This window comes from Hipposideros armiger, unplaced genomic scaffold, assembly GCF_001890085.2.
Source record: "Hipposideros armiger isolate ML-2016 unplaced genomic scaffold, ASM189008v1 scaffold_26, whole genome shotgun sequence".
NCBI classification, from domain to species: domain Eukaryota; kingdom Metazoa; phylum Chordata; class Mammalia; order Chiroptera; family Hipposideridae; genus Hipposideros; species Hipposideros armiger.
In genome coordinates, this window is record NW_017731376.1 from 2199035 (window position 1) to 2214880 (window position 15846).

Consider the following 15846-nt stretch of genomic DNA (forward strand, 5'->3'; position numbering starts at 1 on the left):
ATATATATATATATATATATATATATATATATATATATATATATATATATAGTCCAAATTTTCCTCCATGTAGCTACTCACTATCTCAAGTGAGGTAGCATTTTAGGTGTTTACTTTTGGTACAGTTGAGAACAAGATCACAAGGTCAATTAGGATTCTATTCATATTGGTGCTGCTGATTGTGTGTGGAAGGGAATTAAAAGAGTGAAGGCAACCAACTGACAGATCTTAAAATGCCATTGCCTGCAAAGTTAGCGCCTAATTACAGGGAGAAAGAAAAATAAAAAGAAGGAGGAGAAGAAGAATAGCAGAGGAGTGCAGGGGGTGGAGGCAGGAGGGAGATGGGGCAAAAAAGAAGAGAGAGGAACAAGCATCTCAGAATTTTCTATTCCTCCATCATGGCCATAACAATTGAATCCAGGTTTAATCTGTTATTGTTTTTGTATTGTTTTCACTGGTCCTGGAAACATCCAACTAGATCTACCCTTGGGACAAACATACAAAAATATAAACAATATCATATTTAACTCTTAAAATAAATACAGAGCTATGATTTATCGAAAGCCTATAGATAAAATATACACAACACTATTTATCAGAACCCTTAACATAATCCAAAATGATAACTGCTAAAAAATGGCTGGCACCATATTTTGCTACACAAACCACATGTTAACCAGTGATTAAATGGTTGTCAGAGATGTAGAAATCTCAGCTCTGTTAGTGCTATTGTAATATGGCACTAATGCAGCATCAAATCCCCAAATGAAGAAAAATTTGGTTTAATTTTCTGGTCTTGTCCTGGATATTGCATATGATTTCTTCCTGAGTTGTTTCATGAGTTTTGTCCTTTGTTTATTCTTAACATTCATTACTTAGCTCACCACCAAGAAGTTCATAACCCAGGTTTCCAAACCAAGACTGTAACACTTTTCCCTATGTTGAGCTGGTAGAAAAGATGAATAATCAAGTAGCTGTGGTTTTGACAACTAAACTGGGATTCAGGTTGGACAGTAGAAATGCTATGAATTCAGGAGGAAGCACAAGGCAGGCCTAGTGGTAAACTGCTGGGAGCAGCAGCAGGGGCAGCAGACTCATCTGAAAAATCTCTCACACATTGCTAATTTGAATGAAAGCTTTAAATAGCCAGGGCACATAAAGATGTAGAACCAAGTCTATGGAGAACAGCTATAGCTGAAATCCAAAGTGGATCTTCACATGACCATGAGCCTAATGGTCTCACGTTAATCTTTCAAACTATAGCTAACCATTTCGCAGCCACAACTGAAACTGAGGGTCCTTGTGACTTTGATTACATTTATTTTTAAATCCTAGCTCTAGAAATTTCTCCTCTCCCCCAGTCTCTCCCTCCCTNCCTCTCTCTCTCTTCCTCAGAGACCTAGCCTTTCCCCCAGATAATCAGCACCACCCCCCTCCCCAAGGCAGCAGAAGACAGTAGCCCAGACCTGACTAATGGTCACAAGGTCAGGACCTCAGGAGGCTAAGATAACATCTTGACTCAAGTTAGGTTTCAGCTCCTGAGCCCAAGGTGGAAAGACACCCTGGATACTTTCCCATGGGACCAGACAGAGGAACTCCAGAAAAGACCTCAAAACTCTCCTCAAGACTTGAAAAAGTGATTCAATACCCTTGCCTCACCTCCAGCCAGTCAGCTCCCAGCAAACCTCAAATCCCTAACCCACGGTGTCTTGTGATTTTGCTCTCTATATAACCTGTAACCTATAAGCCATTAGGGAACCAGGTCTTAAGAGCACTAGCTCACCTGTGTCTTTGGGCTTGGGGCCATTTCCTCTCCTTTCTTTGCTGCAAACTCCTGTTCCTGTCTCCACTGGCTTTGATGCGTGCAGTCAAATGAACCCTTGAGTTCAGTAACACAACTTTGATCTTGTAGTATGAAGCTCAATAAAAATAAGTCACAGTAACTAACAGGCACTATATTTGAATTATTATCCTGTTTTTTCACCAAACAAAAGGTTCCCTTGTTGATTCGAATGTCAGTATTAAGAGAGTGCTCTCTCTCTCTCTCTCTCTCTCTCTCTCTCTCTCTCTCTCTCTCTTTCTCCTTTCTTTCATAAATTGGCAATATGTACACATAAAAATGAAGTAAACTACAAGAAGATTTAGCTATAAGAAGGTGGGATCTATTCACTCTGTAATTTAAAAGGAAGATACCATAAAAATAAGATTTTGACTGAAGTCACTTTTGCTCAACTCATTTGCTATTACTTTTAAAAAATGTGAACAGTCTATTGAGACTAGCTTAAATTCTGTGTATTCTGTCCCCCCTAAAGCCCCCCAAAACACAAAAATCCCCCCAAACAATGCAAACAATTACTATCTTTACAAAACAAGAGGGCAACAAAACCTGGCCTTCTCTATTACATAAAGGCCAGGGAGAGTTAGGCAATGCCTTCAGAACATGACCTTTCTGAAATCGGACAATGACCACCAAAGGTCTCATTAAGTCTTAGAATTCCGTAATACAATCTCAGTCTGATTTTCCTTCAAACTCACCTGTAATACATAGCAAGGGAGTATTTAAGATGACCTTTATCTTTTAAATGGCTATTGGGACAGTTCACCTAACACTCTTTTTTTCAAATTTACATAAAGGATGTCCTTCATCTAGATAAGAAGACTCAACAAATGCAGAGATGGAATTATTAGTCACGTTAAAAAAGGAAGAGACAGCTTCATTCAAACAGAAATGGCTTGCCAGATGTTTCCCTATAAACTTCCAGAACTTACCATCTGTTAAATGGAAGGGTGGCCAGAAAGTTCTAACTGATTAGCTATTGCCCATAGAAAAATCTCTGGTTTTTCATTTAATACCATTTGTTTTATTTTTATAAGTCATTATCAATTAAAGGAATAAAAGATATCATTTTTTAACCGGTCTAAAAAAACCCTCTAATATACCAGCTTAAACCAAGTCATGTTTTCCATGATATTTATTATCCCCAAGCAGATCCAATTTTCATTGCCCAAAAAAACAGTACAACAGGGCTTGAAAAATATGTGCTGATTTGCCTGGTTGCTAAAAGCATCACCAATAATTTTGATTAATGTGTCTTGACACTGAATGCATTAGCCATACAATATTATTCTTGCTTAAAGGCTAATTAGAATTCAAGTCAGCATGATACCTGCTTTTGAGGACTACAGCAAGAACATTTGTTGTAATAAGAACCTCCAGGCAGCCAGTTTTGATAATGATTGATTTGTAAAATTATTGAGGGGAAAAAAATGAAAAGGTAGACTCTGTCCCCAAAACACTTATTTCCCTTAAGGATCAAGTTTGAGTATAAATTAAAACATCTTGGTGGCTATGATGAAAATGAACTACCATAGGAAGTTTATTTAAAAGCCAGAAAACATACCTTTCTGATTTTTTTTTTTCTTAACAGGATTACATCATGAAAGCACATTTGGTGTATTTACTGGAGGTTTCAATCTGGCTGCTAAGCAATCTCTGATTTCTGGTTATATGAGTTTCTTAATTGGACTCTTAAATTATTCAACTGTTCAGACGTACTTTGTGCAAGCAGGAAATAATTATAAGTAGCAATAACAAAACGTTATCCTTTTAACCAGTATTTTTTCCTTTTCTTTTTTCTTTCAGGAATTTATTTCACATTCTACATTACTTCCAAAACTTTCCTCTGCTATTTGTAAAATCTGATTTGATGTTGCTGAGGAAGAGACCTCAACTTCAGTGGATTTAGAAGGTAAGTTTCTATTACATTATCAAACACTACACTTAATCCTAAGAATGTCAAAGTAAGTGTTCCTGCCACCTGTACAAGTTAGTCTTTATATGATTTAGTGTCAAGGGTGATTTCATATAATGAGGTACAAAGAGTTAGTTACTGTCTCATACCCTCCCAATCCTCAAGTTCTTGATCTAAATGTCAAATTTTCACTAATGGGGAAGCCAGAACAAAAATATCAAGCTTTGAGGGAAAATATTATAAAAATTTCTTTGCCACCTAAGTGATTTTTTTTTCTGATTTGATGTAATTTTTACTGTATTATGTCTCCTTACTGTATTAATTTTACTATGCTATATAATTTTTTCCAATTTACTTTTTGAATGTGATGGGATAAACTGGTGGTCTATGTTAATAGGAGAAAAGCAAGCACTGAAATCAATAATTGTAAAAAATGTCTTGGGGGCCAGCCGAGTGGCGCATTGGTTAAGAGTTGGCTTGGGACGCCAGCTCTGAGAAGTAGAGCCCCGGTTCGGATCCCACATGAGGGCCAGTGACGTTGCGCCCTCTACAGCTAAGATGGTGAACAACAGCTCGATCTGGAGCTGGGCTGCTGTGAGTCGCAGGCAACAACGTAGGCTGCAGCGGGGCTGGCCGGCAGCTGATGTGAGCTTTTGTGAGCTGCTGTGAGCCACCGTCCAATGGCTGGCGAGCAATTGCCTCACCTGGGAAGAGCACAATGATAATACCAACATGTGCCAGTGAAGCGACGTCCTCCATAACTAGGCTGAAGAACAAAAGGACAGCAACTTGTCTGTTCCCCTCCCCCAATTCCCCAATAAAATATTAAAAAAAAAAAAAGAAAATGTCTTAGACTAGGCAACACCATGCCTGGGGCCTAGAGAAGTTCCTCATTAAATGTTGTTTTCATTTGGTACCATGTCTTATGCCCAGAATAGTGCGTTCCCTCATCCTTTGCTTCTGGAATACATTTGAGTTATAGGAAAGGGGGAATAGTGTGATGCCATGGTTCAAGAGAAAGTAGGTTATCTTACTGCTGTTAGCATTCACCTGTCACTGCAAAAGAATTTACATCTATTAACCTGTAGAGTATAATGGCTTTATGTTCTTGAAGTTAAAATTACGCACATGAGGAAAGACGATACAGAACAAGTAGGTATGTAACCACTGTTTCCAATATTCTGAACTGCTCCAAGAGGAAGAAATAACAATAGCTAAGATTCATATAGCATTTACTTTATCCTTGGTGGTATTTTAGGAGCTACACATATATTAACTCATTTAGTCGTCACAACAACTCTGAGTTATGGACAGTAATGATTCTCACTTTATAAGGAAACCAGAGTGCATATAGGTTATGAAACTTGGCGAACATCACGCTATAGATTCAGAAACTACTGAGGGGTCAGGCCAGGGTCTGCATGCTGATGATTTGGTTCTATACTCAGGACTCTTCATTGCTGTTCTATTATTCCTTAATGACTAGGGTCACATCATCACAAGAGGGCTAAGTAGTGTATCTACATTTTTCAAAATAAGTGTGGAGAGAAAAGCTTTTTAAAATAAGAACTCTGAATCTTACTCTTCTATGTGACAGAAAAGCTAGTTACAATACATTTTGCCCATGAAAATTATATCTGAGGACTTGTTTATGAAAATAATTTTCTGAGCTCAAATCTTATTCCAGAAGATTAGTCTGCATGGTACATTGTACATAATTTAATTTTCCCAATTGAACATCTTGACACTATATGAACCATGAATGCATGAAATAGGAATTTCAAATGTCTTCCACATGGTGAGAGGACTTTCCAATACTTGTGCAGGAAGCTGAAGAGTAATTTGAAATTAAGTTATGCCTGTTCTTAGTGACTTTTATTATGTATGCCTAAGGTATTAGCACTTTTCTCTGAGTGGGACCCTGAAGTGATAGATAGATGAGTCTGCTGTCTGTATTTAGGCACTTTGCTCATTTCCTGAGAGCTGTGTGGAAGGCATTTGGATGGTCATTAAGTTTCCAACCATTCCCCGAGAGCAACAGGTGGCAAATCAAAGCTCCCCTGGTATGTCATGGCTGGTTTCCTCAACGTCTTGGAAATAATGGATGGCATTTGCCTGCTCTCTGTAGTACCAGCAGATAAGAAGGAGATGAATAGCAACAGGAAGTATTTCCAAAGCATAAACAAACACACAAGTCGAGGGAGGTTATGACTAATGTTCTTGCTACCGCACTTTCTAAATCCATACATGGTGGTTTCATCTTTTAAATATTGTTATGCTTTCAAACTATGAAATCATGCTTAACTCTCCTGTGGTTAGCTATCTAATAGAAGCAACATATATTAAAAGAATAATATCCAAGTTCATGAAGCCACATCATAAAATTATAAACTATTAACTCTACATGTATAAATATCCAATGACTACTAGTGACTATGGTTATGTTCTTAAAACGTCTCCTTTACAAAATTACTTATTGATATTGAGCATCTACTGCATTATGAGGAAAGCTTATCACTCACGTCCTGAATCAGAGCAAGAAGACAAAGCTTATTCATCCGAAAATAGAATCTGGGATTTAAATAACATACTAGTTATCCAACAGTCCTTGGTAATTACACAGAAAAGTGAATGATAAAAAGATTTTAGTCAATTGATAGCTTCTTGTCACTATAGTCACTAATCAAAGTTAGAAAAGCAAAGGAAAATATCAGCTATTGATCTCAACAAAATTTGTCTGGCAACTGACCATAACCTTAGGAATAAAAGCATTTACTGGAGGTAGCATATCATCAACCTCCTTCCCAACTTGAAAAAGTTTAAAACATTCAGATTAGTCCACAGATGATTAGAGAAATGACCAGGGATATTTTTCATGGTGGAAGACTTAAAATAACTTAAAGGTAATGATAATGAATAGTAGTAACTGAAATTGTTTTTTGTTTGTTTGTGTTAGAGGGAAAAAACCCCAAATACCTTTACCCTATATACTCTCTCTCAACAAGAAAGTGCCTCACGCTCAGGAGAAGGGACAAGTATTTCAACACAGCACTGCGGTTCCTTCCTGTCATGCGACATGGTGTTGGCAGCACCGTCCTGCTAACTACAGACAAGTGCTGCAGGAAACCCCCCGGAGTCCTTCCAAAATGCCCTCCTCATTTTAAATGCCTTCCCCTTATTTGTAATGCTACCATGTTCTTTATAAATAATGATGACTATGGCTTTCTTAAATTTGTTTTAAAAATCTATGACCCTCCAATCATTTTTTAAAATCTCTTTTTAAAATGTGTGGGAATTACAAAGGAAATGCCATTAAATTTACAATACGAAATCACATATTATTTTATTAAGTTATTTTTGCTAAATAACAAATGATAAGGAAATAACTTTGGCTCATTAGTAAACTATTGTCATAGGGTCACTGAAGAAGTCAAAAACTAAAAATATATTAAAAACACACATCTGAATTTCTATACCACTAATCTGGAACCATCAAACAAAAAGCAGAACCAAAATTTCTGGGTGCCAACCTGAAAGGTATAGTTTTCAAGTCTGATAATTATACCAAATATATTCATAAACTATTACATATGATACCATATGATGTCTGGGAACTCAATAATTAAACATATTTATTCTAAAATCTTATCATTTCACGTAACACATTTCAAATGCAACTTTCATGAAGCAGTATACACAGCCTCACACTGAAACTAGGAATATTAATTTTAGAATGGTCTAATGTACAGTGGAGATCAATTCAAAACTTTAAAGGTGAGAAAAATGTCAGGAAAAATCTACTTGCATTACACTCCCCTATCAAAAGAATTCTAGAATTTAAAAAAGAACTTTAAAATAAGAAGCTGATTTGCAGTACAACTTTTATGCGTTGTCAGTTGCCCTGTGAAACATTTTAAACAATGAAAAAATATTTCTTAACATTTTTAGATGGTTTAAAAACATGTAAAACAATGTTTCAAACTAAGCTTCAAGCAATTATTTCAAGCGATACATGAAAAGTATATGGGTTAAAAGAGTTTAGTAAAATGATTTGTACTTCTCAGTGAGAATTATTGACAGGAAGTGGAAGCACAAAACATTTTAGAGGGATTATTATAATGGGTGAATCATAAAAACAGCTGTCTAAATGTTAGATTTATGGGGAAGTAGACTCTAATTCTGGTCAAAATTGGATGGGATCTTAAAAATAAAATGTGAAGGTAGACATTCTAGACTTTTAAAGAATTCCTGTGACTTCAAATGAAGTGGCTTTTATATTTGCCTAATTAAGGGGCATAGAAGGTTAAATAGCAGAATATATAGTCCAGATAGTAATGGAAAACTAGAGATACCTGTGCTTAATTTTTATTTCAAACATTTAATCCGTTGAGATGGCCTGGTGACTATTTAAAGAACAGCACTCTATATTTTTTTCATTTTTTTCCCCTATTTTCCTCCAACTTTTGTGACTCTCAGAATTGCAGTTCTACGAAACCAAGACTGTCAGTGCAGTATTTATTTACCTTTATCCCCGGAAGTCCAGGAAGCCCAGGAAGCCCTGGTTCACCCTACACAGGAAAATCACACAGGATTATAGAACAATATCCACTCAGTCATTCTCTGAAGAAAAGCATGGCAAATGTTCCTAGCTGAATACTTGTCATCTATATACACATGGTCTCTTTTCAAGAAGTTTGGTAAGATTATACAGTTCAGTCAACTCTTGATTCAGTGATTGGTTGACCATTTTTGCAGATTTTTCTGGGTTTTTCCCTTTTCCTGCCACTTCGCTGCTCACTGGCATCTTTACCAGAAGGCAAGAAAGAGAAAAGGAGAAGGAACTCCCAGGTTTTATTACTTCCTGGTAAATGATTTGTTGGGGAGGCTGAAGCTCTTTGCTGAAATGAGGGTTATGCGTGCCTCTAAATAATGCCTCCTAGTTCAGTGCTCTCTTACCTCAGATAATCAAGAGTTGGCTGTATGAACAGATGGTTACATCAAAACAATATACATTAAAAGTCTTGCTCACTTAAAAGTACAGTAAGATTTCTTTTCCATTCCTGAATGATGAGAAGATAAATGCACGGTTAATATTATACTTAACTCCAGCCCATATTTCTGACAATTGTTGAGTCTGGGTAACCCTGCTTAGCAATTTAGGGCTAATGGTACCATGCAGCTGTTCCTGAATACAGGTTTGAGATTAAGTGGTACATTTTGGGTGAGCATGCTGGAGTCACAATAAACCTTCTCATTTTCACAGAATGGTCTACATTATTTTAAGTACAAAGTATAGTGACAAGAGGTTACATTACTTAGAAAATCTCCCGAATTCCACTAAAGAAACACAATGGAATTGCTGGAGAAAATGAAAGCCCATCCTGTGTTTGACTGAGGTGACTATTTGTGGAAATAACATTTGAAGGTAAAAGGGTCACACAGTTTCATGATGGCCAATCGGTGGGATGACAGCTCTCCTAAAAGAGATAGGAGCATCAAACTAACCATGGAAGCAGTAGAGGGAGGCACTGCTTTTCATCTAAATGCTTTAACAACGCTCATTCCAAAGAAAATCTACTAGGAACAACCAGAAACTTCATTTTTAGTGTTATTACTTTCAAATTATGAAGAGTCATAACTTGCTCTAGTATTATCACAAAATGACTTCATACACTGTTTATCAAGCTGTATGGTCAGACACAGAAAGGACAATGACTTTCCTGATGGCTTAGGGCAAAGGTGCTTCAGGAATGCAAAAGAAAAGCTATTCTGTCTGAAACTGCAAATAAAAGTTTACACTGTGAACAGCACTAAGATGGGATGGGAGTAAGCCAGAGAAGAAAGGATGATTATTAAGAATGTGGTATTCCATTCAAAGAATTCCTGTCCAAGTAATTAAACTTTATACAGACACAACATTATACTTTTATTTTTTCTTCCTCTTTCATACTTCAGTCAATAAATTTAGGAAAAATTAGTTAAAAGGGCTTGTGTCCATATTTTACTGAAGATTCTCTTTTACTTTAAAAAAAGCATAAGGCCCTGAAAAACACTAAATTGCAGTAGTGTATGCAACCAACAAAAGTAAACATATTGGTGACAAATCTATTGTTTTTTATTGTTTAATAAAGTCCCCTAAAACTCAGGACATCCTATTTGAAATGTGTGGAAATGTACGGATCGTAACACTGTTTCCCAGCAGGAGTTCTCACTACACCCTTCTCTCCCCAAAATTAAAAAGATCATATGACCAATTTGAAGAAAGAGATTTATATACACGTGCATAGATAGAAACACTCCCATGTTTTCTAACAATGAGAAAGATGTATAAGACATTGAGGAATATTTTATAATGTAGACTGACTACTTACAGAGACTTTGAGCATTTAGCTGTTCCCTATATTATATGTGTATGTATGTATGTATATGTATGTATGTATGTATGTATGTATAGAGGTTGTAAATGTACTTATTAATGAACAAATGTTTCAGGAATTATTATTTCATATGCTTGTATTTTTATAAATTTGACCTTTCCAAACTTATGTTTACTATAAGTTGACATAATGAAAAATTATAAACTATTTAATGAGACACTTTCTGGAATATCTCTTAACATTTTTAGGAAGACATTTCTTCCTATATAATTTTTCTATCTTTATACCATGAAGGCTTATCTTTCAATTAAGAGCTAGCTATTTAATTTCTCCATTCTTGCCTATTCCTTCACTCAGAAACTTCTCTGAGTTGAGTTCTTGGGCATACACAGCCCAAGGTCAGATCTGGGTCATAATTAAGATTGTTTTGTTATTCCATTTGAAGCATACTTGTCCAAGAAGGTTAAACTTTATACAGATACATTATCCTTCTGCTTTTCTTTCCCTTTCACTCTTTACTCTCCATTATAGGAGATCCTTGTCTGCTGTCAAAGTTGGAATGCTGTTTTCACCCTATGTCCCTGTGTGACAGTGCTCTGTACTTCAAGACATAATTAAACTGTGGGGGATCACATATTTTTATGCCTTCAAAATTTAAAAAAATGTGGAGAGCTATGAAGGTAAGGATCACGTGGTAAAACATAATAACTATTTTATAAATCTATACCCTCACTTTACAAACATATATACACACTCTCATGTATCCATCATGTACTCTATTGTTGAGTCTAAAACAAACAAACAAACAAACCTATAATGAAATCATGCCTGCATTCTGAATGTTACTCTAAAGAACAAACTTTCCTACTCCAAAATACCAGACTGTGGAAAGCTCATCAACTGGCTTTTCCTTCTGTGATGATATCCTCTACTTTTCTGGGAATGTCCCTAACGCAGGAGCGTAAGTACCAGCGAACCCACAACACAGTTTTGCAGTGGTGAGAAAAATGCCACCGAAGGCCTCTTGAATTGATTCTCTACTCACTTCTGTTTGTCATTTTCTAATCTAAGTAAGCAGCAAGCATGGAAATACTCGACTTTTAAATCAATGCTTGGGTAAGTACTGCCAAATCCAGATATTAGACAAAGGAAGTCATAAATATTGTGGGAAAGTGAGATTGCGTCAAAGGGTAGAATCTGGCCTCAATATTAATGAAAAAGATGCTGCTCATTTCAGGGCACATGTTCATTCAGATTGGTTGTAAGCTTCTCTCAACATAATTTAAAACAGGTGTTTAATGAAATACAAAGAAATTCAATGTTTCCATATGCAAACCTATAAACTTCCAGAAATGAATCTAAACTGTATTTCTAAATAATCATAAAGCAATGTTTTATTAAGCAATTGAAAATCAATTTGGATCTTCCACTCTGAAAACAGTGGAACCTATACAAAATTTTGGCAGATTTTTTTTTAAAGGACATAACATTCTTGCAAATATTTCTTTTAGCACAGAATTGAAGAGCAGTTTAAATTTAGCCTTTAATTTTTGAAGACTAGGAGACCTAAAATTAGACCATGTGAGAAGATAGATTGCTTTTTCAAACCAAAGCAGACCATGGATCTGTGAGGATGTCACAAATTTTAAGTTTCTCAAATAAAGAATCAGTAGGGAATCTTAGGAATTAAATAGCAACATTTTCAAGAGTTCTGCTGGGCTCTTTGGAAAAGTCTCAACTTTACCAGAAATGGCCCTTCATGAATCATTACTTTTAGATTCTTAGTGTCAAGAGAAAAATCTAATTTTCTATTAGAAAACATTGAAAGAATGTGAAAGGCTGTCTCAAAAATTACTTTAATCCTAACTGTTTAAAACAAAGCAATGATCCTCTCAGATTGCAAGAATGGGGACACATTATTTTATTATGTTTTAAGGTTCCAAACTAGTACAAGGGAATTTATTCTCTCTTTCTCTCTTTCCCTTTACACTAATGAGGTAAATTCTGTTTCTATTCATGTTTTTTTTTCTTTTTCTACAACATCAGCTACTGCTAGACAAAGGCAGAGTCATGCTCTTCAGAGATTTAACCTAATATGGAGTTCACATTTACTTGTTAGCTATAATACATCTGTTATCTCAAATCTGACTGCACTGGGCATTGATATCCAGATGCTCAGACGATAAACTGCTAACAGTTGTTTCCTGCCTCAGACTGAAATGAGAATATGAATTTAAACATATTCACTGCCTGTCCTCTAATTTATCACTGAAATGAAGTGCAAATGATAAAATAAATTAATATGTATCTACAGATTGGTTTGAGTGGTTTGGCTAGTGTCTCCAATTAAATTTCACTTTATGAACAAGCCTCTTTGCATGACATTCAGTGCATTGATAGTTATTATTCACATAAAAAATTATCAGGGAAGTATTTGAAGTGAAAGGAATATAATTTTTAAAAAACTTTACATCATTCCCTATTGAGACGGTTTAGTAAATATTCATTTCTTCTCATGAAAGATAGAAACAGGCAGAGTATCTTTAAACATGCAAGGTAAGTTGTTGGCATTCCAACCCAACTTATCTTTGTTAGTCTTAAACAGGTCAGTACATGCGGACTTGGTTCCTACAGCATTGTTTTATGTGTAGAGAGTATGTTTTCACTTTTGCTGTATCAACATCAACCCTTTTAAAATGCAAATCAATAACACTTGGCATGCAAAGCATAATAAACTACAACACTGTGCAAGAATTGTTTTTGTATTACACAGTGGATAGTAGATATAAAATGGTAAATATGAGATAGTACAAAGAACACACTGGGATAGAGAGATTACCTTTTGCCCTGGACGACCAGATTCTCCAGGTTCTCCCTGGTCAAAGAAAGCCAAAGGTGAGAAGGACAGTCTTACAAGCATTTTCCAAAATGCTTAGGCCTCTGGACACTCTCACAAAGATGGCCCAGCCTCCTTGGTCACATGCATTTCATTTACTCCATTCTGTTAGTCTCTGTGTCAGCAGACACAGGAATTTTTTTTTTTTTTGCTGTGATTAAAACTCACATACAAATCCACATTTCCATAAAAACCAATAGAAAGGGAAGAGAAGGCAAGCCCTCTTATTTAAGCCTTTATCAGATTTTTAGCAGATCCTCTCTACTGCATTTGGAAGCTGATAATTGCTGGAGAATAGGAACAGAGTTATAACCATTAAGGCTGGTAAAAGAGAAGAGAAAGCAGAGGCTTATAAAAATCAAAACTGTAACTCCTGGAGTACAAACACTTGCAAGGCTATAGTTACCTTAATTCCTGCAGCAGATGATCCTGGGTCACCCTAAAATGAAACCCATGAGAGATTATTCCGCAGTCAAGGGAATAGGAAACACACAAACACGTAGACAGCCGTTATAGACAGGGTCACTCAATGGAACCCCATGACTAATGGGCTTGACCAGGCTCTGTAAAACTTTCTATCAATATGTCAGCCATTTAAGATGTCAACGATTTCCAAGATAAACAATGTACTTTTCTAAAAAACATGGGTTTACTTTGCATGCAAAACACATAAGGACTACATTCCTTGAAATAAATATAAACATATAGATTTGGATCTTTTCCATAACATAGTGCTAAAATTGTATCCTAAAGCAATAAATTACAATTTGGGGATCTGGAAGTTTGGTTTCCTCTATTTCTGTAATTTATTAATGTCATTGGCTACCATGTAGTGGGAGCACCCTGACCCTTTCAGTCTTCAGAAAGTCAGGGTTCAACAGATGAAGTCAAGGGTTAATGAGGCTGAGTTGGAAAAAGCCACGTAGCAGCTCAGATTGTCTTCCTCATGAAGCACTGTCACAGTTATGACTGGCTTGTTTTGCTTTTAGCTTTACACTTATTTCATTGTAACACAGTCACCAGAAAGTTACAGGATGATGAATGACTTTTGGGTGACAGGGACACATATAAGATCTGAGAAAATCTTGAGATAGAATCTGGTTTTCTAAAAGGCACTGTGTTCCACCCGGATTTCATAGAGGGTGACTATATTTTGAGAGCAAATATGTTACAAATAAGCAGATAGGGACTAGTGGAAAAGAATATGGAGCATGGCTGAGAATGCTGCTTATTTCTGAAATTTTCAAGCTCCTTGTAGTCCTCTGTTTCATGAACATGCTATAAGGGAAATAAAGGGAGAAGACTTGGTCATTTGAGACTGTCAAGAAAACAGAAACAGCCACAAGGAGGGAGGCACGTACTGGGATTTCCTCAGCTCTCATATCTGTGCAAGTGCTCCAGGAGCTGGAGGGGTCTATTTCCTTGTTGTAGATTTAGGAAGCTGCTCATCAATCTCTCTTAGAGAGAGAGATAAGGCCTCAGGCCTCTGTCCATGGAGCACTTGTGCCTCTCCCTCAATTCCTCTCTCCTTTCCCCTCTTCCGTGTCTGGTACCTTCTCTTTCTTTGGGTCTTGGCTCTAGTGGCTTTGCCTCAAATAACCCTTCACCAACCAACCTAGACACATGCCTCTCACATACACATGATACTGGGCAGCATAGCTCACTTAGGAATTATGTTTTCTGCCTATTCATTGTCTGTCCCTCCATTAGACAATCAGATTTAGTGTTTATTTTTATTCAGTGTATGGCCCATAGTATATGCTTGATGCATATATATGGTGAATGAATGAACAAATCTCAAAAAGAATGTTTTAAGCAAGTCAGAAGTCAAGAATCAAAATTTAAAAATCTTTAAGAAAAAAAAGCTTAGGAAAGAGAAGGAAATAAATTTGCTTATTAAGGAAACTGATATGTGTGTGTGTGTGTGTGTGTGTGTGTGTGCATGTGTGTATATATATATATATATATGATTCTTTGATATCTGTAATTACAAGTACCCAAGAAAAATTAAAACATGATGAAACATAAAGAAGAGGACCCCAAATACTGTCTTACTATGGAATGATACTGATTTCTCTTCCCAATCATTAACATTCAATTGAGTTCTGCATGGGAAGTGAAATAAGTGTGACTAATAAAATAATAATAGTTATTTATAATTCTACAAAATCAAGTCTGAGAGCTATCAACGCCGATGAATCAGGTTTGCAATATTTTGCACAATAAGACCTTTGTATCCGTAAAAGCAATTCTGACTTGGCTAAGTCCCTTCTTTCATCTAACTTATACATCACAAAACTCCCAGGAGATGAGGCAGATATTATTATTTTCATTTAATGGATGAGGGAATTGCAACAACTAGAGGCTAAGTGAATTTTGGATTTCCTAAATTCTATTGCCATGTTCTTTTTTAATGGACTAAGAAAATAATTATTGGTTTATTTCATTTTGACAACAAGACATAAAGGTTGTAGTAAATTGTAAATAAAAGGAAGTTCCTTGTATTAATTGTAGTTTAACATTTTTTCCAGTGTTTGAACGGAAAGTAGCTATATAATCCATCCACTAAGGAGAATAAAGACTAGATTTAGTTCTCATAGAAAGTGAATGGGAAAAAACGGCAATTTTCTGAAAGGCTGATTTGTTTGTAGAAATCAGAGCAGTTTCATTTGATGGACAGCTATGAGTGATATTTTAATTCTCTTTTTAAAAAAATTAGAACTGTGAAATCTCAAAGAATTTTTGTAACTTTTAAGTGGCAAAGCATCTGCTGGAAGGCATTCATAAGTTAAACATTTTAAAGGATAATGCTGCAAGTGGT

At 36.0% G+C, this 15846-nt stretch overlaps 1 protein-coding gene across 21 annotated transcripts in view; it reads right to left on the minus strand.

Annotated features, from left to right (window-relative positions):
• COL25A1 (collagen type XXV alpha 1 chain) overlaps positions 1–15846 on the minus strand; it is a 469048-nt gene that overhangs the window by 61711 nt on the left and 391491 nt on the right. For 20 of the 21 annotated variants that reach the window (XR_002123213.1, XR_002123212.1, XM_019636067.1 and 17 more), the window contains 3 exons: positions 13432–13464; positions 12969–13004; positions 8276–8320 (listed from right to left, as the gene is read on the minus strand). Coding sequence is in view for 19 of the 21 variants with exons in the window: in XM_019636067.1 (XP_019491612.1) it covers positions 8276–8320; positions 12969–13004; positions 13432–13464 (114 nt within the window). In the remaining 2 variants the exon portion in view is untranslated. The remainder of the gene's footprint in view (positions 1–8275; positions 8321–12968; positions 13005–13431; positions 13465–15846) is intronic. The other variant, XM_019636056.1, reaches the window with a different exon arrangement.